General features: G+C 46.2%; 1 protein-coding gene across 1 annotated transcript; it reads right to left on the reverse strand.

Moving 5' to 3' along the window:
* Positions 1-1,529: 1,529 nt before the first annotated feature.
* mxra5a (matrix-remodelling associated 5a) lies at positions 1,530-15,119 on the reverse strand. The gene is given in 9 exon segments (XM_069722607.1): positions 1,530-3,890; positions 4,763-5,089; positions 5,881-6,763; positions 7,751-10,017; positions 10,019-11,747; positions 13,294-13,684; positions 14,303-14,432; positions 14,521-14,737; positions 14,972-15,119. Coding segments are annotated over 8 exon segments (7,485 nt in total). The 5' UTR covers positions 14,715-14,737; positions 14,972-15,119; the 3' UTR covers positions 1,530-2,326.
* Between the last annotated feature and the right edge of the window lie 10,088 nt (positions 15,120-25,207).

Consider the following 25,207-nt stretch of genomic DNA (forward strand, 5'->3'; position numbering starts at 1 on the left):
GTCAGATGTTCCACCAGGTGTTTTTTAGTGTTACACAACTTTTCCAGTCTTTGCTGCCAGATGTGTTGCTGCCATCAAATTCAAAAAGCAGATATTTTTCATAAAACAATAAATTCTCAGTTTCAACATTTGATATGTTGTATTTGGTCTATTTGTAATTTAGAAATGATTTAAAAATCACTTCATTATGTGTTTATTTACATTTTACAGCTTTTAGGAAACAGGTGTAAAGAAAACATGTTTATCTCCAATTTCATAGACAGACTGAAATATTTTAACAAAGTCACAAACTGCAATAAAACGTCGTGTAACTTCGCCTGTTTGATATTGTTGTGTGAGTTTGAGATATGACGTTTTGGAACATATTAAAGATGATCAAAGGTCACTCACCATCATTATCGAAGATTTCACTCAGATCAAATCCTGGATGAGGTTCAGCTTTGACTGTCAGAGCAGCTAGCAGCAGAAGGACAGACGTCTTCAGACCCAACATCATGTCAACCTCTCAACACAAAACAGTCCTCAGACAGTTACGCTTCTTTTAAAGGACGGACTGGGTGTGTCCGTCTGATGGAGGGTCGTTACAAAATCATATTTTTAATAATCCTGATGAAAACACGTCAAAACAAACAGAACAATTAGTGGTCGATGGAATTCACATCACTCAGCACATATTTGTTCAGTGTTAACAGATTTAGGAGCCTCCCTGCGGTTACCTGACATGATCAGTCTTATTCCCCTGGGAGCTGACTCTATAATGTTGGCATTAACCCTTAAAGCACCAGGATATTTATTAAAATTAAAATGGAGGCTGCTGGAGGAGTCTGGAGGAGGCTGGAGAAGGTTGGAGGAGGATGGAGGCTGCTGGAGGAGGCTGTCAGAAATACCCTGAAACCAGAACATGACCCCCCTCCCCCCAGATGAATGAATGAGTTTCTATGATTAATGATACAATAGTAGATATTGATTCATCCAGATTGACTTCCCATCTCACTGAGTGATAACAAACAAAGACGTTTTATTACTTCCACATCTGTGGTCCAGTTGTGACGGATCCCATCAGAGGGAACACTCACGCTGTGATTGGGTCAGTCACGGTCACATGCTTTTTATGGTCAATCAATACGCTGCATTTCCTGTTGACTCCAATATTCAAGCCTGTGTTTCCTGTTTCAGTAAGATGCCTCTCTGAAACTGAGCCACTGATCAATATTTAAATATTTCCTCCATCACAAATGTGACATCAGAAATGACTGGTGGTAGATTGATTTGTCTGGAGACATCCGGCCATCTTTATAAGATGATGTCTTGTCATTCATCAAAACTAATATTGAGGAAGAAGTTCAGTCAGTCCGATGTTGTCCGTGTTTGAAGTCAAAGATATGAGCTGATGAGCTTTTAGGTTCATGTTGAAGTGATGAATACATAAAAATGTACAACCATGTTTCCAGAAACGTTGTGATGCTGTTTAAAATGTAAAATATACAGAATGTGATGATTTGTAAACTCAATAAGATTGTGACAGGTGCATCAGCTCTTGTTTTAACAACACTCTGTAAACATGTTCAAACTAACTGTGTAACAGACGATGGTTTTCACAAGTGTTCCTGAGCCCATGCAGTGATTTCCACTCCAGAATAGTGTGTTTTTAATGCAGTGCTGCCTGAGGGCCTGAAGATCACCACCATCCAATATTGGTTTCCAGCCTTGTCCCTTGTGTTCAGAGATTTCTCCAGATTCTCTGAATCTTTTAATGATATTATGAACTGTAGACGATGAAATCCACTAATTCTTTGTAGTTTTACGTTGAGGAACATTATTCTTAGATTATTGAACTATTTTCCAACAGTCTTTCAGAGTGGTGAACCTCTCCCCATCTTCACTGCTGAGAGACTCTGTCTCTCTGAAATCATCTTTTTATACCCAATCATGTTACTGATCTGTTGCCATGGTAACTTTTTTTTTTTTTTTTTTTATCTTTACACAACTTTTCCATCTTTTGTTGATCCTGTCACAAGTTTTTAGAGACGTGTTGCTGCATCAAATTCAAAATGAGCCGATATTTTTCATAAAACAATAAAATGTTGACTTTGGTCTATTTTCAATAAAAAGTTTGTTTACATGAGTTACAAATCATCACATTGTGCTTTTATTTACATACAGAATAGTAGACACATAATATCATCATCTTTTGGCCTCATACCACTGCAGCCATAAGTCAACTCATCGTTGTGACAGCAGTTTTCAGTACATTTTGAAATTAAAAACACAAGTTGCTTTTAATCAGCAGTTTTTGGGCGTACAGTACACCGATGGGCCGTGAACCTCAGAACACATTGAGAAATGTGTCCTTGAAGTCGCTGCCGATGGCGTTCCTGGCCGTGCAGCGGTAGACGCCGGAGTCTTGGTGAGTCGGGTTCTGGATAACAAGGGAACCTTGTGGATGCAGGTACTTGTTCCTAAACAGGCGAGGCAACGCGCTGACGGCCAGCCGGGTTTTATCCGGCGTCTCCCACGCCACCTCCACTTTAGGAACCCCTGTCGCCACACAGTTTAACTGGACAGCCACTCCACGTTTGGCGTAAGTGACGGAGGGCGGGCCGCTGGTGATCTGCGGTGGGAACGCTGTCACGACGACGGACACGGAGAGCAGAGCGCTGCCGTACTCATTAGCAGCTCTGCAGGCGTAGGGCCCGCGGTCGTACACCGACACCTGCTGGATGGCCAGCGTCCCGTTGGGCAGCACAGCGTAGCGCCCGGCTCTCTGCGGCCGGTTCAGGACGACCGCGCTGGGCAGAGTCCAGGACAGTTTGAACGGTTCAGCGGAGGTTTGACAGTGAAGCAGAAGCGTTTCCCCGTTCATGATGTGGACCGGAGAGCCGTACCTGCTGGTGATGTCCGGTTTCCTGCCCGGGAACAGCGTGACGCTGCGCTCCAGCAGCCCTGCAGAGTGACGTCCCAGACAGCGGTACACGCCGGCCTCGGCTACCGACGGGTTGCTGATGACCAAAGAGCCGTCGGTCCGGTGGAAGAACTTGGAGGAGCGAGTGCCGCTGAGTAAAGGCGCGCCGCTGGGTAAGATCCAGGTGACATGACGGAGCGGCGAGCCATCGAAGGAGCAGTTCAGCGTCATGGCGTTCCCCACCGTCAGAGACCGGCGATCCGTTCTGGGCGTCTCCACTAGCAGGTTCACCAGCAGCCGTACCTCGCCGCCTTCGTTACGGGCGATACACGCCAGCTGGCCCGAGTCCGCCCTCCTGGCCGAGCGGATGTCCAAGGTCCCGTTGGGGTGGACCGACATCCTGCTGCTGTGGTACGGAGCGGGAAGGATCACGTTCTCCGGGAGAACCCACATGACACGGGGGGGCGGGGTTCCCTTCGCCACGCAGTCCAGCAGCCTCCTCTGGTCCGGAACCGCCGTCACCTTGACGGCGTTGGCGGTTCCTGTGAAGCCGTTGATGGTGGGAGGAGTCACCAGGACCTCCAGCCTGGTCACCTTGTGGTCCTGTCCTGCAGCGCTCCTCGCCGTGCAGGTGTAGTTACCGCCGTCGAAGCGCTGGACTTTCTGAACCACCAGCGTCCCGTCGTCCAGGACCTGGTATTTATCTAATGCAGGAGAGATCAGCCGGTTGGTGGGGGACATCCAGCTGACCTTGGGGACCGGGTCACCTCTGGCGAGACACCTCAGAGTGACCGTCTCGCCGTAGAACACTCGGACCGTCTTCTGGTCTTTGTGCTGGATCTGTGGCGCAGCCGTCGCAGCCTTGACCTTCACTCGGACCTTCATCTCATCTTTTCCCAGCTGGTTCTGGGCGTAGCAGGTATAGTCACCTTCTTCTGGCACGCCCACATCGTTGAAGTACAGCGTCCCGTTGTCAAACACCACATACCTACGAGGAATCAGGAGAGGAACCGAGGTCAGACCACGAGGTGCAACACTCAGGGACGGGTTCAACAATCAAACCCATCTTCACCTGAACGATCCGATATCGATTCAAAAAGTCTAACAAACACGGTGGACGCTGTTCCACCGACCTTACATGTACATGTTTGGATTTAAAACCTGCTTTTAAAGATTAAACCTCATGACGGTTTCGATAGATTCCTCCAAAAATCAAGAAATCTCCACAATTGTTGAAATGTGGTCTTCTGACGGAACGAGGAACATGTTCAATGAGTTTTCTCCACTTCCAGCTGGAAGAGACTGAACTTTGTTTTACTGTTGCATGAATGTGATTTAAAAGCCTGTAAAGCTCTTATTTTGAAGGCAGATGTATTCTTTGTTTCTATATTACAGTCTAAAGCTCTTATTTTGAAAGCAGATGCATTATTTGTTTCTATATTATCACAGACGGTCTGTTCTGGAAAGATTCATCACTTTTAGACTCTTTTTTTTTTTTTATCCCTTTGAGCTTCGTGATGTTTCTCTGAGTTCAGCACAGACAGGAAAACACGTTACAGGGAGAATATTTCAGGATTATTAACACAGAAAGTCACCACAGATTATTATCAAACTAAATCACCAGAGATTATTCTTTGTCTGGGAGTTTTCATAACAATAATTGAAATATTTTTCCTTAACTTGCAATTTTTTTCCAATTTCTGCAATTCTAGCACCAAAAAACTCACGTAAAACTCCAAAAATTACATCACAATTTTGGAGAAAAAGGGCCACAAAATCAAAAAACTTTCACCAAAACTAAACTTGAAACGATCACACCGGAGGATTCAAATTCAGAAGTTCTTAATAAGTAGCTTTTACCTGCGGCTCCGCCCCCCGCTGGTGCCGTCCCTCTGTTTGACCGGGTTGACCATGGTTCCGTCCGGCAGGGCCCAGCTGATCTCCGGGTCGGGGAGCCCAGAGGCCACACAGTCCACCTTCAGATCTCCCCCATACACCACCTCCTGCCTGGACCGCTGCTGCTTCTGCTCGATCTTGGCGGGTCGGGTCAGCACGTTGACCCGCAGGGGGACGTAGTCGTCCCCCATCCTGTTGCGAGCCACACACAGGAAGTCCCCGCTGTCCTCGTCCGTCACAGAGAGGACTGTCAGAGATCCGTTGGAAAACACTTTGATCCTCGGCTCGAAACTGGAAAACAAGACGGAGTGGAAATCACTGCATGGGCTCAGGAACACTTGTGAAAACCATCGTCTGTGAACACAGTTCATCGCTGCGTCCACAAATGCAGGTTAAAACTCTCCAAAGAAGAAACCAGATAGAAACATGATCCAGAAACACCGCGGCCTTCTCTGGACCGAGATCATTGAAGATGGACTGAGGTGAAGTAGACAACTGTCCTGAGGTCTGATGGATCACAATCTGAGATTCTGTTTGGAAATCATGGACGCTGCATCCTCCAGGTTAAAGAGGAGAGGGACCATCCAGCTTGTTATCAGCTCAGTTCTAAAGCCAGCATCTGTGATGGTACAGGGATTCATTAGTGCACATGGCATGGGTAGCTTGAACATCTGGAAGGAAGCATTAATGCTGAATGATATATTCAGGTTTTGGAGCAACATATGCTGCCATCCAGACAACGTCTCTTTCAGGGAAGGTCTTGTTTATTTCAGCAGAACAACGTCCAACCACATTCTGCACGTATTCCAACAGCATGGTTCTCTAGTAGAAGAGTCCGCTGATAAACTGTTTTCTGTCACAACTTTTCAGATGTGTTGTTGCCATCAAATTCATAATGAGCAGATATTTTTTATTAAACAATTAAATGTTTCAGTTTCAACACGTGATGTTGTCTTTGGTCTATTTTAATTAAATATGGGTTTAAAATGATGTATTTACATGTTAGACAGCATCCTACCTCTTTAGTAAACAGTTTGTAGAACAATAACACTGATCAGCTGATCCAGGTGTCCTCGTCTCACCTGTACTGAGCGTCCACCAGCTTGTTGGACGGCGTCCTCCAGATGACCCGCGGCGCCGGATCTCCTGCTGCCACACAGTTCAGCAGCAGCTTACTTCCATACGTGACATCGGTTCTCTGAGGAGACGAGGAGGTGATACGGGCCCTGGAGGAGGACAGACTCCTCCTGATGTTCAGAGTCACCGTCCTCCTGCTGGACGCCACGGCGTTACTGGCTGAGCACTCGTATCTCCCAGCATGCCCTGGGCCCAGCCCCCGTATGTGAAGCGTCCCGTTGGGGAAGACCACCAGGTTCCGTCCTGTCACCAGCTGGGAGGCGGTGAGCTGCACGCCGTCGGGGGCGGTCCAGCGGATGACGGGCGGCGGGGCCCCTGAGGCGGAGCAGTGGATGGAGGCGGAGCTTCCCTCTGGGAGGGTGGAGTTCTCATGTGGAGTCTGGTGGATGACCGGCGGCAGCGCCAGGACGTAGAGATGGACGGACACGCTGTCCTCCCCGCTGCACTCATATAGGCCTCGGTCCGTGTAGCCGGCCCGGTGGACCCGCAGCGTCCCGTTGCTTAGGACGACCACGCGCTGCAGAGAGGACATGCCCACTGAGGCGGCGGTCATGTGGACCATGTTGGGGAGGACCCATGTGACCAGCGATGCCGGCTGTCCCTCCACGTTACACTCCAGATCCGCCGTCCCACCGAGGGGCACCGTGACGTCTCTGAGACTGGGACGCCGGGACAGAACCAGCAGGTTTACCACCGTCTGGGCCGACCCGTACCGGTTCTGGACCCGGCACAGGTACTGGCCCCGGTCCCCCAGCTGGGTCTTCCTGATGATTAACGTTCCGTTGGGATGGACCTTGAATCTCTGGACCCGCGTGTTCTGAGCAGAACCTGAAGATCCAAAAGACAAAGTTTAGATTTTAGTCTTCTGTCACATTAAAGGTGAGAAATGAAGAACATGAACAGAATTCTTGATCCGCAATGAAGAATCTGAACGGTCTAAAACAGAACCTTTAGTAAACACGTTTATTACACGGCAGCTCAGTACAGGACCAGGTTCACATTCACCACTTTCACACTTTACTGAAAAACAAGTCACTAAAACTCCAAAGTTACGTCACAATTTTTTTTCAAATCTGCTGCAAAATAAAACATTTTGAGTGCAAGAATCATAAAAAAGCTGAGAAGGACTGAACCGTGTTTATTCATGTTCTTGTCTGTTTGGGTTTTTTATTCAGGAACTCTGGAACTGAACTTGAAGATGTCAAATATGAATAAATCCCTGCTCAAGTGGAGAAAGTAGGTTTTAAACTTTATACGTAAAATATGAAAAACATATGGAGAACATATGAAGAACATATGGAGAACATATGAAGAACCTATGGAGAACATATGAAGAACATATGGAGAACATATGAAGAACATATGAATAACATATGAAGAACCTATAGAGAACATAAGAACATATGGAGAATATATGAAGAACATATGGAGAACATATGGAGAACATATGAAGAACATATGGAGAACATATGAAGAACATATGAAGAACATATGAAGAACATATGGAGAACATATGAAGAACATATGAAGAACCTATAGAGAACATAAGAACATATGGAGAATATACGAAGAACATATGGAGAACATGAAGAACATATGGAGAACATATGGTGAACATATGAAGAGCATATGGAGAACATGTGAGGAACATATGGAGAACAAATGAAGAACATATGGAGAACATATGAAGAAGATATGGAGAACATATGGAGAACATGTGAGGAACATATGGAGAACAAATGAAGAACATATGGAGAACACATGAACAACATATTGAAGTATGAGACAGGAAGTGCTGTTGCCGTGGAAACATACCTCCAGAGGAGTTGTGGGTGGAGTCGTACGTCCCACCGGCGGCGGTCCAGGACAGGAAGGGCAGCGGCTCACCTTCAGCCTCACAGGGAAGCTGAGCGTCTGTTCCAGTCGTCACGGTAACCGTCTGGAAGTTCCTCTGAGTTATCCTGGGCTTCCCTCTGGGAGGCGGATCTGGTCCGGGTGGACGGTGCTGTCTGGAAACATCCTGAGTGGTTGTTGGCAGTGTGTGTGAGGAGGCATCGGACCGGACCGGAGCAGGAGAGGGGGTCTGGGTTAACATCGGACCGCCGGTACCGGTCATCCCTGGGACAGCTGGGCTTGTTGGTTGTGTTGCAGACTGGACGTTAGAGGTTGTCTTTGGTTCTGATGTGGTTCTGATTGGTCTGATCTGTCGGTCTTGACTCTGGACCGTGACGGGGGTCAGTGTGGCTCCTGTGGAGGATGATTCTGGTAGCGGTCTTGATGAGGCAGCAGACAGAGCTGCTGATTGGACGGTGCTTGTGGGAGGAGCCTCAACATCTCCTCCCATGTTTAGAGTCTGTCCGGGAGTCCGGTCTGAGGTTCTGGACACTGAAGGAGTGTTGGTCTCTTTATCCTTAAGAAGCTTGTTGGAGGATCCAGAGATGGTTCTGATGTCCGGCTCAGAGGACGGACGGATGGACCGATGACCATCTGTTGGTGTCTGTGAATGTGAAACGGGTCGGATGTCTCCTGTGGGACTCTGAGTGTCCTCTGCAGGTCCAGCAGGAGGCGGGCCGGTGCTGGAGGAAGGAGGTCCGCTCTCCGACAGCTGCAGGGTTGTGTGAGGAGTCGTGTTTGGAGAGGAAGCTGGTTCTGACATGCTCTCGGACCGCGGTGGTGCCGGCGGGGAGGACGGCGCCGGGTCGGGCCTGGAGACGTCTGAGCTCTCTCTGTGACCCAGTCTGCTGCCGCTGACAGGGACTTCTACTGGGTCTATTTTTACCTGCGTGGAGGCGGGGCTCCGGACCGTTGCTAGGAGACCGTCGGCCAGCGTGGTGGGCTTGTTCAGCTTTTGTTTCCTCCTGTTGGGCCTCCTCTTGCGACCCCCGCTCCTCCTCCTGGAGTCGGTGTGTCGGATCGGCGGGGGGGACGTGGTTCTGGGAGGTGCTGTCGGGAGCGTCGCTTTGGGTTTTAAACCCTGAAGAGCGGAGTCCAGCGGTGGTTCTGCTGCAGTCGCACTCTGATATGTTCCAGTTTCTTCTTGGCTCGGTTCTGATTCTTTGGGAATAATTGGACTCCAAAAGTCTTCTCTGTCGTGATGAGAGCTGGAAACATTCAGTCTGTCTGAAGGTTCTCTCCTCTCCGACGCTCTGGACCAATCAGCTGCCTGGTTCTGGACGGTGTTCTGGTTCTGTTGTAGAGAAGATGTGCTGCCGGTGTGCACAGGTCCAGATGTGGAGCGTAGCAGGAAGAACACACGGTGTGTTGTTGCATGTATGTTGTGTGATTGTGTATCTTGAGCTGTTGGTGTGTTGGTTTGTGTGTATTGTACAGGAGTGTGTGTTGTTGTGTACTCCTGTTGTGTCCCTCCCTCCGATGACCCCTCTACAGTCTCCTCCCTCGTCTCCTCTATTGTCGTCTCCTCCGTTGTCTCCTCTGTTGTCGTCTCCTCACTCGTCTCCTCTGTTGTTGTCTCTTCTGTTGTCCTCTCCTCCCTCATCTCCTCTGTTGCCGTCTCCTCCGTTGTCTCCTCTGTTGTCGTCTCCTCTGTTGTCGTCTCCTCACTCGTCTCCTCTGTTGTTGTCTCCTCTGTTGTCGTCTCCTCCCTCGTCTCCTCTGTTGTTGTCTCCTCTGTTGTCGTCTCCTCCCTTGTCTCCTCCCTCGTCTCCTCTGTTGTCATCTCCTCTGTTGTCGTCTCCTCCCTTGTCTCCTCTGTTGTCGTCTCCTCCCTTGTCTCCTCTGTTGTCGTCTCCTCACTCGTCTCCTCTGTTGTTGTCTCCTCTGTTGTCGTCTCCTCCCTCGTCTCCTCTGTTGTTGTCTCCTCTGTTGTCGTCTCCTCCCTTGTCTCCTCCCTCGTCTCGTCTGTTGTCATCTCCTCTGTTGTCGTCTCCTCCCTTGTCTCCTCTGTTGTCGTCTCCTCCCTCGTCTCCTCCCTCGTCTCCTCCTTTGTCTCCTCCTTTGTCTCCTCTGTTGTTGTCTCCTCTGTCGTCTCCTCTGTTGTCGTCTCCTCCCTTGTCTCCTCTGTTGTCATCTCCTCCCTTGTCTCCTCCCTCGTCTCCTCTGTTGTCGTCTCCTCCCTTGTCTCCTGTCTCCTCCGTCGTCTCCTCTGTTGTCGTCTCCTCCCTCGTCTCCTCCGGTGTGATCCGACCCGGTGCCGGTGTGACGGTACTGTGGGCGGTTTTGTGTCTGATCTTCGCCAGGATGTCGGCCCACCTCTCGGGGTCTATCTTACTCTTGGACACGTTAGTCCTCCTCCTGTCCTCTACGTGCGGTCCCGTCGGTCTCCGGAGCAACGCCGGCCTCCGCCACATGTTCCTGGACAGATGGAGGCCCCTCCTACCTGGGGCCACGCCTCCAGGAAGTCTCCTCCTGAGTGGAGCCTCTTCCTGAGGAACATCACTGTCCCCTGATGCGTCCTCAGTGTCCTCTGTGTCCCCTGTGGGGATGGAGATCTGGGTGTTGACCCCGGAGGCGGACTGAGGTCTGGACGGGAACCTCCTCAGAGGTCTGACGAGTCCTCGACGCCTGACAACGGAGACTTGAGTCGCCAGCGTGTCCACGCCGTGCTGATTGATGGCGACACATTTATAGAAGCCGCTGTCCGTCCTCTGAGTCTGTCTGAGGAGCAGCGTCCCGTTGGAGGACACCGACGCTCTGGACGAGTTGGTGTGGACGCTGACAACGCTGCCGCTCGGCAGGATCCAGCTGATCTGAGCGTCGGGGACGCCGGACGCCGCGCAGGGCAGAGACACGGGGTCACCAGCATGCCCCTCCACAGGCGGGGCGGGCGTCTCCTCTCCTGGAGGAGGACTGGAGGACTCCTGCACGCTCAGGTGGACGGCCAGGACAGCCAGGTCTCTGCTGACCGCGGCGATGCAGTAATACACTCCTGAGTCTGAGTGGCTGACAGCTTTAACCAGCAGCCGTCCGTCAGAGGAGACAGACACCCGGCTGCCCTGACGGCTGGACGGGACGTCCTCCCTGGGGACGTCCATTCTGGAGCCGTCCGGCAGCTTCCAGTGGACGACCGCGTGTCCAGAACTGTGCACGGGACAGTGCATGTGTGCCGGAGCTCCCAGCATGGTGGTGAGCAGTGTGTGGGTGGTGTTGTTGGACCGGATCAGGACCCAGGTCCTGGTCCGTCTCCGCTGCAGCTCCGTGTCCAGCGTCTCCGTCAGCGCCGTGCTGAGGACCAGCTGCACTGCGCTGGCGGACGACTGCAGCCGGTTGAGCTGCAGTTCTGCTGACGGCTGCATCAGCCAGGCCGGCCGCGCCCTCAGAGTCGCCGTCACCCCGGTGTAGTACCGGGCGTCCCGCTCAGAGTCCTGCCGGTACACGTAGGTGAGCTGAGGCTCCGCCCCCAGGACGGCGCCTCTCTGCAGGTGGGCCGGCACGCTGCTGTAGTACGCCACCAGCCTCCACAGCCGCTCGTACTTCTGTCTGTCCACGGGACACTGCAGGTCCACGGACACGCTGATGTTGGCGAGCAGCTGACCCGGACCGACCTGCTCCCAGCTCCTCCTCGGCGCTCTGGGCTCCCCGACAGAACACTCCACCTCCACCTCCGTCCCGTGCTCGTCAGACAGACCCAAGGACACGTTGCCCAGCGGCGCCCTGAAGTGCTGCAGGGTCAGCAGCTCAGTGTCAGCGTCCTCAGGAGGGGGGTCGGGTTGGTGGGGCGAGCTGATGACCGGGCCGCTGCAGACCAGGTCCTCCACCTCCTGGAGCTCCTTCATGAGGAGGTGTCGGGGAGACGAGCAGGAAGCACACAGCTGACCACCGGGGAGGGAACGGTCCTTCTTACACTTCAGGACACCTGGAACACAAGAGACCAACACAACGTGATCATTTACATGTCCTGATTTAAAATAGACCAAAGACAACATATCACATAGTTTATTGTTTTATGTAACATATCGGCTCATTTTGAATTTGATGCAGCAACACGTCTCTAAAAAGTTGGGAAGGGTCAACAGAAGACTGGAAAAGTTGTGTAAAGATAAAAACCCACCTGGTGGATCATTTGACAACTAATGAGGTTACCATGGCAACAGATCAGGAACATGATTGGGTATAAAAGATGATTTCAGAGAGGCAGAGTCTCTCAGCAGTGAAGATGGGGAAAGGTTCACCACTCTGAAAGACTGTGTTGGAAAATAGTTCAACAATCTAAGAATAATGTTCCTCAACGTAAAACTACAAAGAATTAGTGGATTTCATCGTCTACGGTTCATAATATCATTAAAAGATTCAGAGAATCTGGAGAAATCTCTGAACACAAGGGACAAGGCTGGAAACCAATATTGGATGGTGGTGATCTTCGGGCCCTCAGGCAGCACTGCATTAAAAACACACTATTCTGGAGTGGAAATCACTGCATGGGCTCAGGAACACTTGTGAAAACCATCGTCTGTGAACACAGTTCATCGCTGCGTCCACAAATGATGTTAAAACTCTCCAAAGAAGAAACCAGATAGAAACATGATCCAGAAACACCGCCGCCTTCTCTGGACCGAGATCATTGAAGATGGACTGAGGTGAAGTGGACAACTGTCCTGAGGTCTGATGGATCACAATCTGAGATTCTGTTTGGAAATCATGGACGCTGCATCCTCCAGGTTAAAGAGGAGAGGGACCATCCAGCTTGTTATCAGCTCAGTTCTAAAGCCAGCATCTGTGATGGTACAGGGATTCATTAGTGCACATGGCATGGGTAGCTTGAACATCTGGAAGGAAGCATTAATGCTGAATGATATATTCAGGTTTTGGAGCAACATATGCTGCCATCCAGACAACGTCTCTTTCAGGGAAGGTCTTGTTTATTTCAGCAGAACAACGTCCAACCACATTCTGCACGTATTCCAACAGCATGGTTCTCTAGTAGAAGAGTCCGCTGATAAACTGGCCTCCTGCAGTCCAGACCTGTCAATCATTGAAAACATCTGGAGCATCAGGACATGAACAATACAACAAAGGAGACCCTGAACTGTTGAGCAGCTGAAACCCTCTATCAGGCAAGAATGGGACCACATTTCACTTTCAAAACTCCAGAAACTGGTCTCATCAGTTCCCAAAAGTTTCCAGAGTGTTGTTGAAAGAAGAGTTGATGCAGCTCAGTGGTGAACATGATCCTGGAACAACTTTATAGAGACGTGTTGCTGCATCAGATTCACAATGAGCAGATTTTTGAATAAAACAATAAAATGTCTGAGTTTCAACATTTGAGATGTTTTTGGTCTGTTTTATATTAAATATGAGTTCAAGCGTCACTGCTGTTTTGTAAACAGGATTGTATAAATGACCCATTTAGAGCTGCAAAGTGAAGACGGCTCAGAACAAAGGGCTCAGATGAACGAAGTCACCTGGAGAAGCTTTGTTCCAGTCCTGGAACCAGCTCATGCTGCAGTCACAGGTCCACGGGTTCCCGTGGAGGTACAGGTTCTCCAGCTGGGGCATGGCCTCCAGCAGCCCGGAGGGCAGCGACGTCAGCCCGTTGTCAGACAGGTGCAGGTGCCTCAGGGTGGAGACGTGGAAGACTCCCATCACGGTGAAGGTGGAGAAGGTGGACGGGTGCAGCTGCTGCAGCCGGTTGCCCTCCAGCTGCAGCAGCCGCAGCGAGGTGAGACCCTGGAAGGAGTCCGGGTGGATGAACCGCAGACGGTTGTGGTCCAGGTGTAACCGGGTCAGAGACCACAGACCCTGCAGGGACAGACGGCTGATCTCCTGCAGCTTGTTGTAGCTCATCTTCAGCATCTGAAGACACAAGAAGACAGTCCGTGTTGGTGATGACATCATCGACCTAATCACCAATCACATCTTAGCTAGAAGATCCTTTTATCTTTTGTTCAAAAACACAGAATATTACACTTAGTGTGATGTTTCATTCATACACGTGTATGTGGTTGTTGTGTTTACATTTCAGAGGATCAAATCTGTTTAAACTTCAATCATTTTTACAAAGAGAGCAGAGATTAAATGTACATTAAGATTCTATTGTTGTCTTTATTCCAAAGATCCTTTTACACGTTCCTTTAGATTCACATTGAAAGATGTCTTTCACTTCTAGAAATGAGATCGGATTTCAGGTTCATTTTCAGCATTGAAACGTTACAATTCAAGATGTCAAAGTAAAGTAAAGGATGTAAAAGTCATGAGAGAAAAAAAATTAGAGAAGAAATTAAATGTTTTCTGTTCTTGAATCTTTTCTCTGAATTGTAAGTTTTTCATTTTAATAATTCAAACTTAAAACTCACTTAAACCAAATTAAATCGCAATTTTTAAAAAATAAAAATCCGCCGTATTTCAAACATTTTTGATGGAAACCTCCATATTGTGCTTGAAGCCAATAAATGTGAGCAGTTTCCTTCCAACCTGCAGTGAGCTGAGGTCCCTGAACGCCCCATCCGGCAGGCTGTGGATGTCGTTGCCGTGAACCATCAGGAGCTCCAGCCTCCTCAGACCGGCCAGAGATCCGTCTGTCAGCTGCTGGATGCTGTTGAAGCTGGAAACCACGAAACCAGAGGACACGCTGCCAAACATGAAATATAAATATAAACCGAATATAACACATGAAATGAAAGCGGACTGACCCCAGGTTCATGCGCTCCACGTGCCGGGGCAGCGCCGCCGGGATGGTGAGGAGGGAGCGGAAGGTGCAGTGGAGCTCCGCGGGCTGCGGGCAGGAGCAGGGCCGGGGACAGGGGGCGGCTGAGCCGGGGTCCAACAGAACCAGAACCAGCAGAGTGTGCAGGACGCAGCGGGCGGGAGGAGGATCCATCGTCATCCCTGGAGCTGAATGTGGAGGAACTACCGACACAACGCGGCTGCTTTACTTCAGGATTTTGGAATTTAGGAATTAAAAATACGTCTTCGTGAAAGTTTTATGAAGAACTTTGGTCTCTGCAGCGCTCCGGCGGAAACTTTGCCGACTCCATCCCGGTGAATGAGTCCGGTAAACCGGGCAGGTTTCAGCCTGAGAGCTCTCGAAATGTTCCATGAACTTCCTCTTAAATCATTGCAGTAAAATACAGACGCTCCTACCTTAAAAGCCTGATGTCCTCCCCGCACTGAACTCCTCGTGCTCCATTTCTATGCGCGTAAAGACAAAAAAACTAAACTCAACGGAACTTCTGACGGTGACTTTCAGACTGGAAACGATCACAGTCCAGAACTGAACACATTTAATGCAGAATCCAGAAGGAGGGAAGTTTGGGTCGAACTCAGGAGCTCAGTGCGCTGCTCCGGTGAGAGGAGGCTGGAGGAGGCTGCAGGAGGAGCTGAAGGAGGAGCTGCAGGATGCTGCAGGAGTAGCGGGAGGAGGCTGCAGGAGGAGCTGAAGGAGGCTGGAGGAGGCTGCAGGAGTAGCGGGAGGAGGCTGGAGGAGGAGCTGGAGGAGGGGGACTGACTCACAATATGACTCTTGAGATACCGTCAAACATTCCCCGGAGGAACGATGAGTTAGAGACTGTAAACGCTGAGTCAGATAAACTGGAAAGAAAAGATGAAAACAGGAGCAGCTGAGAGGACAAAGAACCTGAACACACCGAGAGGACAAAGAACCTGAAGACACCGAGAGGACAAAGAACCTGAAGACACCGAGAGGACAAAGAACCTGAGGACACTGAGTGGACAAAGAACCTAAAGACACTGAGAGGACAAAGAACCTGAAGACACCGAGAGGACAAAGAACCTGAGGACACTGAGAGGACAAAGAACCTAACAACACTGAGAGGACACGTCGGTCCACTGCAGCCTGAACTTCAGCTCCTTTAATTAACGAGACACAAACGTTGTATGTACAAAGTATTTTTGGGCTAGTTGGGAAGTTTAAGGGTCGTGATGAGTTTTGCTGCCTCGGGGAAATCCTGCTCTGATCTATAATGGCCAAATGTAGTTTATTTAATTATATAGAAAATATTCAGCTATCGAAATGCATCATTTCCATAAAACAGCAGAAAAGTGTAAAGTAACTCGTACTGTAATTGTGACAGTAAACTCAGTTCTTGTAAACATGTCGACATCTCAGACCTCAAATCACTGAATCTGGAGGTTCAGCTTCACAATCGATCTAAATCAGACAGACTGTTCAAGCAGGAACCTCCATGAATATGAACACATGAATATGAACATAAACACATGAATATGAACACATGAATATGAACATAAACACATGACTGTAAACACATGAATGTGAACACATGAATATGAACATAAACACATGAATATGAACATAAACAAATGAATATGAACACATGAATATGAACACATGAATATGAACATAAACACATTATGAACACATGAATATGAACACGGGAAGGTGAATGTGAAGGTGAAGGTGAAGATGAAGATGAAGGTGAAAGTGATGGTGAAGATGAACATGAAGGTGAAGGTGAAGATGAAGGTAGATAAACACATTAATATGAACACATGAATATGAAGACATGATTATGAACATAAACACTTTATGAACACATGAATATGAACACGGGAAGGTGAATGTGAAGGTGAAGGTGAAGGTGAAGATGAAGATGAAGGTGAAAGTGAAGGTGAAGGTGATGAAGGTGAAGGTGATGAAGGTGATGGTGAAGATGAACATGAAGGTGAAGGTGAAGATGAAGGTGAAAGTGAAGGTAGATGAAGGTGAAGGTGAAGATGAACGTGAAGGTGAGGGTGAACAGGACACACTTCCTCCAGCAGAGAGGAAATCAAAGTTCTGCAGCCTGAAACCTCATTTAACTCCAGTTTCTGGACGTGAAACTCCTGCTGACAGAACCAGAACAGAACCAGAACAAAACCAGAACCAGAACAGAACTAGAACCAGAACAGAACCAGAACAGAACCAGATCCAGGACAGAACCAGAACCAGAACAGAACCAGAACTAGAACCAGAACCAGAATAGAACCAGAACCAGAACACAGACACACACACACACACACACACACACACACACACAGACACACAGAACCAGAACGGAACCAGAACCAGTCTCACAACCAACTCACAATCACTCTCTGACACACACACACACACACACACACACACACACACACACACACACACACACACACACACACACACACACACACACACACACACACACACACACACTCACTCACTCACTCACTCACTCACTCACTCACTCACTCACTCACTCACTCACTCACTCACACACACACACTCACTCACTCACTCACTCACTCACTCACTCACTCTCACTCACTCACTCACTCACTCACTCACTCACTCACTCACTCACTCACTCACTCACTCACTCACTCACTCACTCACACACTCACTCACTCACACACTCACTCACTCACTCACTCACTCACACACTCACTCTCACACACTCACTCACTCACTCACTCACTCTCACACTCACTCACTCACTCACTCACTCTCACTCTCACACACACTCACTCTCACTCTCACTCACTCACTCTCACTCACTCACTCACTCTCTGAGGTTTGTCCTGATGTTGGTCTCTGAGTTGGTGTGAAGCGCAGCATGCTGTTGATCAGCTGCTGATTGATGGTTGTTGTACGTCTGTTTCTAATAATAGTTGCGACTGTAAACGCTGTTTCAGCATCTCTCATCCTGCCAGATGATGCAGCGACACACGTGGAACCGTTTTGAAGATGTGGAAATATCCGTTTCTGTAAGTCTGACTTTTATTCTTCTGTAACTGAGGTCGAGTTTCAGCTGCTGGAACTGTGTTTTTAGATTTTACAGTAATTAATATTATTTAATTAAATAGAGAATTAGAAGGAGGTGAGAAGGAGATGATGATGAACAACACTTCTCATCAGACTGGACAAGTTCTGGAAACAGTCAACTTCCTAAAATCAGAGATCTGAATCAAAGATCTGAATCAGAGTTATATAGTAATTCAGTTATTATTCAGTCTTTATTCAGTTATTATTCAGTCTTTATTCAGTTATTATTCAGTAATTATTCAGTCTTTATTCAGTAATAATTCAGTCATTATTCCGTTATTATTCAGTAATAATTCAGTCATTATTCCGTTATTATTCAGTAATTATTCAGTCTTTATTCAGTAATTATTCAGTAATTATTCAGTCTTTATTCAGTTATTATTCAGTCTTTATTCAGTTATTATTCAGTAATGATTCAGTCTTTATTCAGTAATTATTCAGTCATTATTCAGTTATTATTCAGTCTTCATTCAGTAATTATTCAGTCATTATTCAGTCTTTATTCAGTTATTATTCAGTCATTATTGCGTTGTTATTCAGTCTTCATTCAGTCATTATTCAGTCATTATTCAGTAATTATTCAGTCTTTATTCAGTTATTATTCAGTCATTATTGAGTTATTATTCAGTCTTCATTCAGTAATTATTCAGTCATTATTCAGTCTTTATTCAGTTATTATTCAGTCTTTATTCAGTTATTATTCAGTTATTATTCAGTCTTTATTCAGTCTTTATTCAGTAATTATTCAGTCTTTATTCAGTTATTATTCAGTCTTTATTCAGTCTTTATTCAGTCTTTATTCAGTTATTTCATTATTCAGTCATTATTCAGTCATTATTCAGTTATTATTCAGTCTTATTCATTATTCAGTCTTTATTCAGTTCATTATTCAGTCTTTATTCAGTTATTATTCAGTCTTTATTTATTCAGTCTTTATTCAGTTATTATTCAGTCTTTATTCAGTATTCATTATTCAGTCATTATTCAGTAATTATTCAGTCTTTATTCAGTAATTATTCAGTCTTTATTCAGTATTATTCAGTCTTTATTCAGTCTTTATTCAGTCTTCATTCAGTAATTATTCAGTCATTATTCTGTTATTATTCAGTCTTTATTCAGTTATTATTCAGTCATTATTCAGTTATTATTCAGTTATTATTCAGTCTTTATTCAGTAATTATTCAGTCATTATTCTGTTATTATTCAGTCTTCATTCAGTAATTATTCAGTCTTTATTCAGTTATTATTCAGTCTTTATTCAGTAATTATTCAGTCTTTATTCAGTTATTAGTTATTATTCAGTCTTTATTCAGTAATTATTCAGTCTTTATTCAGTTATTATTCAGTCTTTATTCAGTAATTATTCAGTCTTTATTCAGTTATTATTCAGTCTTTATTCAGTAATTATTCAGTCTTTATTCAGTTATTATTCCGTTATTATTCAGTCTTCATTCAGTTATCATTCAGTCTTCATTCAGTTATCATTCAGTCTTTATTCAGTTATTATTCAGTCTTTATTCAGTTATTATTCAGTCATTATTCAGTCATTATTCAGTCATTATTCCGTTATTATTCAGTCATTATTCCGTTATTATTCAGTCTTTATTTAGTTATTATTAAGTCATTATTCCGTAATTATTCAGTCATTATTCCGTTATTATTCAGTCTTTATTCTGTTATTTTTCTCCGTGGAAGCTGGTCTCTGTAACATGTGGATCCTCTGCACCCGACCGGTACCGAGACCCGGCTGAAAATAAACTCAAGGCAGTAAAAGAAGGAGAGAAAGAGGCTCCCTGTACATGTGGTTCTTGATCTCCTGATCTCCCGATGGACACATGGAACATCTGCAGAACAGAGGAGGAGGAGGTGAAGACCTGGACATATGCAGACGGAGGAGGAGGAGGTGAAGAGATCAACGCTTCATCCTTGTTCAGTCTGTTTCCAGACAGAGGTGAGGTAGGATTTATTCACACATCTGATACTCCAACAAACCTGCTCAGTCCCAGTTTGTCGGGTCATCGTCCTCCATTTTAAACCTTCAGTGTTCTTCCAGCCAGCGGCCGACTCCAGATTACAAACTGTTCTCCGACTCCAGATAACAAACTGTTCTCCGACTCCAGATTACAAACTGTTCTCCGACTCCAGATTACAAACTGTTCTCCGACTCCAGATAACAAACTGTTCTCCGACTCCAGAAAACAAACTGTTCTCCGACTCCAGAAAACAAACTGTTCTCCGACTCCAGATTACAAACTGTTCTCCGACTCCAGAAAACAAACTGTTCTCCGACTCCAGAAAACAAACTGTTCTCCGACTCCAGAAAACAAACTGTTCTCCGACTCCAGATTACAAACTGTTCTCCGACTCCAGATTACAAACTGTTCTCCGACTCCAGATTACAAACTGTTCTCCGACTCCAGATAACAAACTGTTCTCCGACTCCAGAAAACAAACTGTTCTCCGACTCCAGAAAACAAACTGTTCTCCGACTCCAGATTACAAACTGTTCTCCGACTCCAGATTACAAACTGTTCTCCGACTCCAGATTACAAACTGTTCTCCGACTCCAGATAACAAACTGTTCTCCGACTCCAGAAAACAAACTGTTCTCCGACTCCAGAAAACAAACTGTTCTCCGACTCCAGATTACAAACTGTTCTCCGACTCCAGATTACAAACTGTTCTCCGACTCCAGAAAACAAACTGTTCTCCGACTCCAGATTACAAACTGTTCTCCGACTCCAGAAAACAAACTGTTCTCCGACTCCAGATTACAAACTGTTCTCCGACTCCAGATTACAAACTGTTCTACGACTCCAGATTACAAACTGTTCTACGACTCCAGAAAACAAACTGTTCTCCGACTCCAGATTACAAACTGTTCTCCGACTCCAGATAACAAACTGTTCTCCGACTCCAGATTATGAACTGTTCTCCGACTCCAGATAACAAACTGTTCTCCGAAGAGAACAAACTGTTCTCTCCCGCTGTGCAGCAGACGGACTCTGTCTCCTGTCAGCTGGCTGCTGGTCAGAAGAGAAGAGCATCATGCAGCCGACAGTAACAAACTAATAGCAGCTGAGAGGAGCGACTGGCTGCCAGCTGGAGAACCACAGGAACATTAAACATACTAATTACAGGGATGTGGACGGCTCACATGCATTAAACACACACACGTGTGTGCAGCAGACCTGTAGAGGGACATTGAGAGCTTCCTGTGTCAGATTAGAGGCTCGATTTTATTCAACGAGGAAGAAATACACATACAAAATATATAAAAGTTACATTTGCTGATAAACTAGAGAAACTTACTTTTATTTTAAGACCTGAACAATAAAAGTTTGAAAGCTGTTGGAAATCCTGGATGATTTTATATACAAGATGAAAAAGGACATCTAGCTGCTCCTCTGTTCAACCAAAATTGCAACCTCCTACAAATATCTGTGTTAATTATTGTGTATTATGAAATGTTTTGTCTCTATGAATCCAGAGGACTCAGCTGCAGAGTGACACAGGCACTGATCTCTGTACCAGATGAGCTGTAGGGAGCTCCATCATGATGAAACTATGCATGGTAATAAGGACGTGGAGGCTCCAGTTTCATGGTGACCACCTGCTCCTCTCTGTCATGTTCCTGAATGATCTCCTGGTTCCTCTGACAGCTGAACAACAGCGATGTGTAGAGGATGACTCCTGCTCTCTACTGACATCGCTGCTCCTGCTGGTCCCACCGAGGTTTCAGTGTCAAAGCCACAGTTAAATCTCCCTCCCTGAGCGTCCTCCTGGCGGAGCAGCGTCCTCCTGGCGGAGCAACGTCCTCCTGGCGGAGCAACGTCCTCCTGGAGGAGCAGCGTCCTCCTGGCGGAGCAGCGTCCTCCTGGGCTGCAGTCAGACGCTCTGTTTCCTCAGCTGAGGAAGAGGCCGGCAGCCAGACCCATTAGTCTCCATCAGCGGAGGATCGCTCTCCAGAGAATCACGTTCAGCACTCCAGAGCAGCTGCAGGAGAACAGCGCGTATTCTGCAGTGCAGAGCTGCAGGCTGATTCACAAACACTTTAGTTTGTTTCAGTTGCAGCTGAGAGGAGGGATGAAGGATCAGTTTACCGATATCTAACCAATATCTAACCACTATCTACCCAGTATCTAACCAGTATCTAACCACTTACTAACCAGTATCTAACTAATATCTAACCAGTATTCAACCAGTATCTAGCCAGTATCTAACAGTTAATAACCAGTAACTAACCAGTATCTAACCAGTATCTAACCAATATCTAACCAGTATCTAACCAGTATCTAACCACTATCTAACCAGTATCTAATTATCTCAAATTTGCTGATGATATGCTATTAGTATCAGATAACAATGCTCCAAACCTTGATACTGCAAGCAGGAAATGCGGCTTAAAAATGAACACTAAAAAGACCAACGTTATGGCAGGCACCGTAACGACACCCAAGACAATAATTGTAACTGTTATACAACGAGAACACGTGGAAGAATACATCTGCTGGGGACAAAGATTCACCTTAACTGAGAAAAACCAGGAGAATGAAATAAGAAGGCAGATAAAAGCAGGATGGCAAGCATTTGGGAGACACAGTGCAATCATGAAGAGAAACCTCCCAATATGTCTAAAGAGGAAAAATATTCAACCAGTGCATCATACCGGTCATGACATCTTTCAAAAACATGGACACTGACAACTAAAATGGAAAATAAACTCTCCTCAGCTCAACACAATATGGAACGCAGCATACTAAGTATCACATACAAAGATAGAAAAACAAACAGGTGGATAAGGGAACAAACTAAAGTGCTAGACATCATGAAAACCATCAAAAACAAAGAGTGGACTTGGGCAGGTCATTTGGCGAGGCGAACGGATGGAAGATGGAGTACAGAAATCACTACATGGACACCAATAGAAGGCAAAACAAATAGAGGAAGACAGCGGAAGAGATGGAGAGATTAAATCCAATACTACTGGGGCGCTACCAACTGATATAATTTTGCAAGGGACAGAAAGTATAACCAGTATCTAACCAGTATCTAACCACTATCTAACCAGTATCTAACCACTTTATAACCACTATCTAACAAGTACCTAACCAGTATGGTTAGATAGAACGACTATAAACGACTGTAAAGTCCTTGCATGACCTACATTTATATAAACGACTGTAAAGTCCTTAAACGAGCTACATTTCCATAAATTACACTGTAAAGTCCTTACATGACCTACATTTCCATAACCTACACTATAAAGTCCTTACATGACCTACATTTATATAAACTACACTGTAAAGCCCTCACATGACCTACATTTATGTAAACTACACTGTAAAATCCTCACATTACCTACATTTATATAGACTACTGTAAAGTCCTTACATGACCTACATTAATACAAACGACTGTAAAGTCCTGAGATTACCTACATTTATATAAACGACTGTAAAGTCCTTACATGACCTAAATTTATATAAACTATAATGTAAAGTCCTTACATGATCTACACTTACATAAACTTCAGGAGATGTCATCAGGAAGCACTGCATCAACTTCCATTGTTATGCAGATGACACTCAGCTATATCTTTCTATAAAACCAGATGAAACTAATCAGTTAGTAAAACTTGAAGCCTGTCTAAAAGACGTAAAGGCCTGAATGACCAAAAACTTCCTGTTTCTAAATTCAGACAAAACAGAAGTTCTTGTACTTGGTCCTAAACACCCCAGAAACTCTTTCTGTAATCACTTAGTTACTCTAGATGACATTGTCTTGGCCTCCAGCAAAACTGTGAGGAACCTTGGAGTCATCTTTGATGAGGATTTGTCCTTTAGACACCATATAAAGCAAATCTCCAGAACTGCCTTCTTTCATCTACTTAATATTAATAAAATCAGGAAAATCCTTCCTCAGCGTGACGCAGAAAAACTCATTCATGTGTTTGTTACTTCTAGACTAGATTATTGTAATTCCTTGTTGTTAGGATGTCCAAATTACTCTTTAAAAACCTGCAGCTGATCCAAAATGCTGCAGCAAGAGTACTGATGGGATTTAACAAGAGAGATCATATTTCTCCAGTTTTATCTTCTCTTCACTGGCTTCCTGTGAAATCAAGAATATAATTTAAAGTTCTCTTGATGACTTACAAAGCTCTACATGACCAGGCTCCATCATATCTTAGAGATCTTATGGAACCATATAATCCTAGCAGAGCACTTCTCTCTCAGTACGCTGGTCTACTTGTGGTTCCTAGAGTTTCCAGAAGTAGAATGGGAGGCGGAGCTTCAGTGTTCAGGCTCCTCCCCTGTGGAACCAGCTCCCAGTTTGTGTTGGAGGGGCAGAAACCCTCTCTAGCTTTAAGATTAGACTCAAAACGTTCCTTCTTGATAAAGCCTATAGTTAGGGCTGGCTCAGGTAGACCTGAACCAACCCTTAGTTATGCTGTTATAGGCCGAGGCTGCTGGAGGACCTCGTTACATGCTGAGCTTCTTTTCTTTCCTCCTACTCTTTAACTGACTCATACCTCACCATCTTCTTCTCTCTCATAGTTTCTTCTTATTGTCTGTTGTCTCCATTCAGTTCCTTCGCTCGTATAGTTTCTGTTCTTTCTTTTCCAGATGTCCCGTCATGGAGCTGCATGTCTCTGCTCTGCGCTTGTCGTCTCCACCAACAGTTCTTCTCTTCTATCTCTATGCTGTCCTTTTCTGTCTCTGCTCTCCTCTCACACCAACCAGTGGAGGCAGATGGCCGCCCACCTCTGATCCTGGTTCTGGTAACAGATGCTCTGCCCACCTCTGATCCTGGTTCTGGTAACAGATGCTCCGCCCACCTCTGAGCCTGGTTCTGTTAACCGACCAATCAGAGCACGGAGCCGAAAGTAAAGGAACATTGTGTAATTTCGCGACATTTAACCAGTTTAACTACGTCACTAAATTCACCATCTTTATTTCTGCTCCTAAAATAAACATACTGTCACATGTTGTTTTGTATCTTGTGTTTTCCAGGATGTGTTTTTAGTTTATAAAAAGATAATAGGTTTAAATGAACTCTAAAGAACATTTGTGAACATGTTCGGACCCGGTGGAAAGAATCAGAATTGCTGACTCATGACTTATGAGTAAAACATGCAAAGGTCATCGGGACCAGCGCTGAGGTGAAAGGTCATCGGGCCCAGCGCTGAGGTGAAAGGTCATCGGGCCCAGCGCTGAGGTGAAAGGTCATGCAGTTATCCAACTGAAAGAGGAGATTTCAACCAAACCTTTACAATAGAGATGCCTGCAGGTAGAAGCAGTCTGAGGTACCTGTGCAGGTGTCCCACCATCGGACCCCCCAGGGCGTCACCGACCGGCCGGGCGGGTTCAGCACACGCTGTCGTCCCTCTCATTAGTCTTTAGAGCAGATTACAGCAGATCCACCAGGAGCTTTAACTGGTGACTTGTTGATGTTTTCAAAACATACTGGGAGGAAAACAGGCCGTTAATGTTTGAATGCAGTGAAACCTTCTGAATCTTCTTCATCCAGACTGCAGGAGGCCAGGCGGGTGGCGG

Source organism: Brachyistius frenatus, unplaced genomic scaffold (genome assembly GCF_029030835.1).
Source record: "Brachyistius frenatus isolate BFR_SWC_R1_liver_20210118 unplaced genomic scaffold, ASM2903083v1 Contig_297, whole genome shotgun sequence".
NCBI classification, from domain to species: Eukaryota; Metazoa; Chordata; class Actinopteri; family Embiotocidae; genus Brachyistius; species Brachyistius frenatus.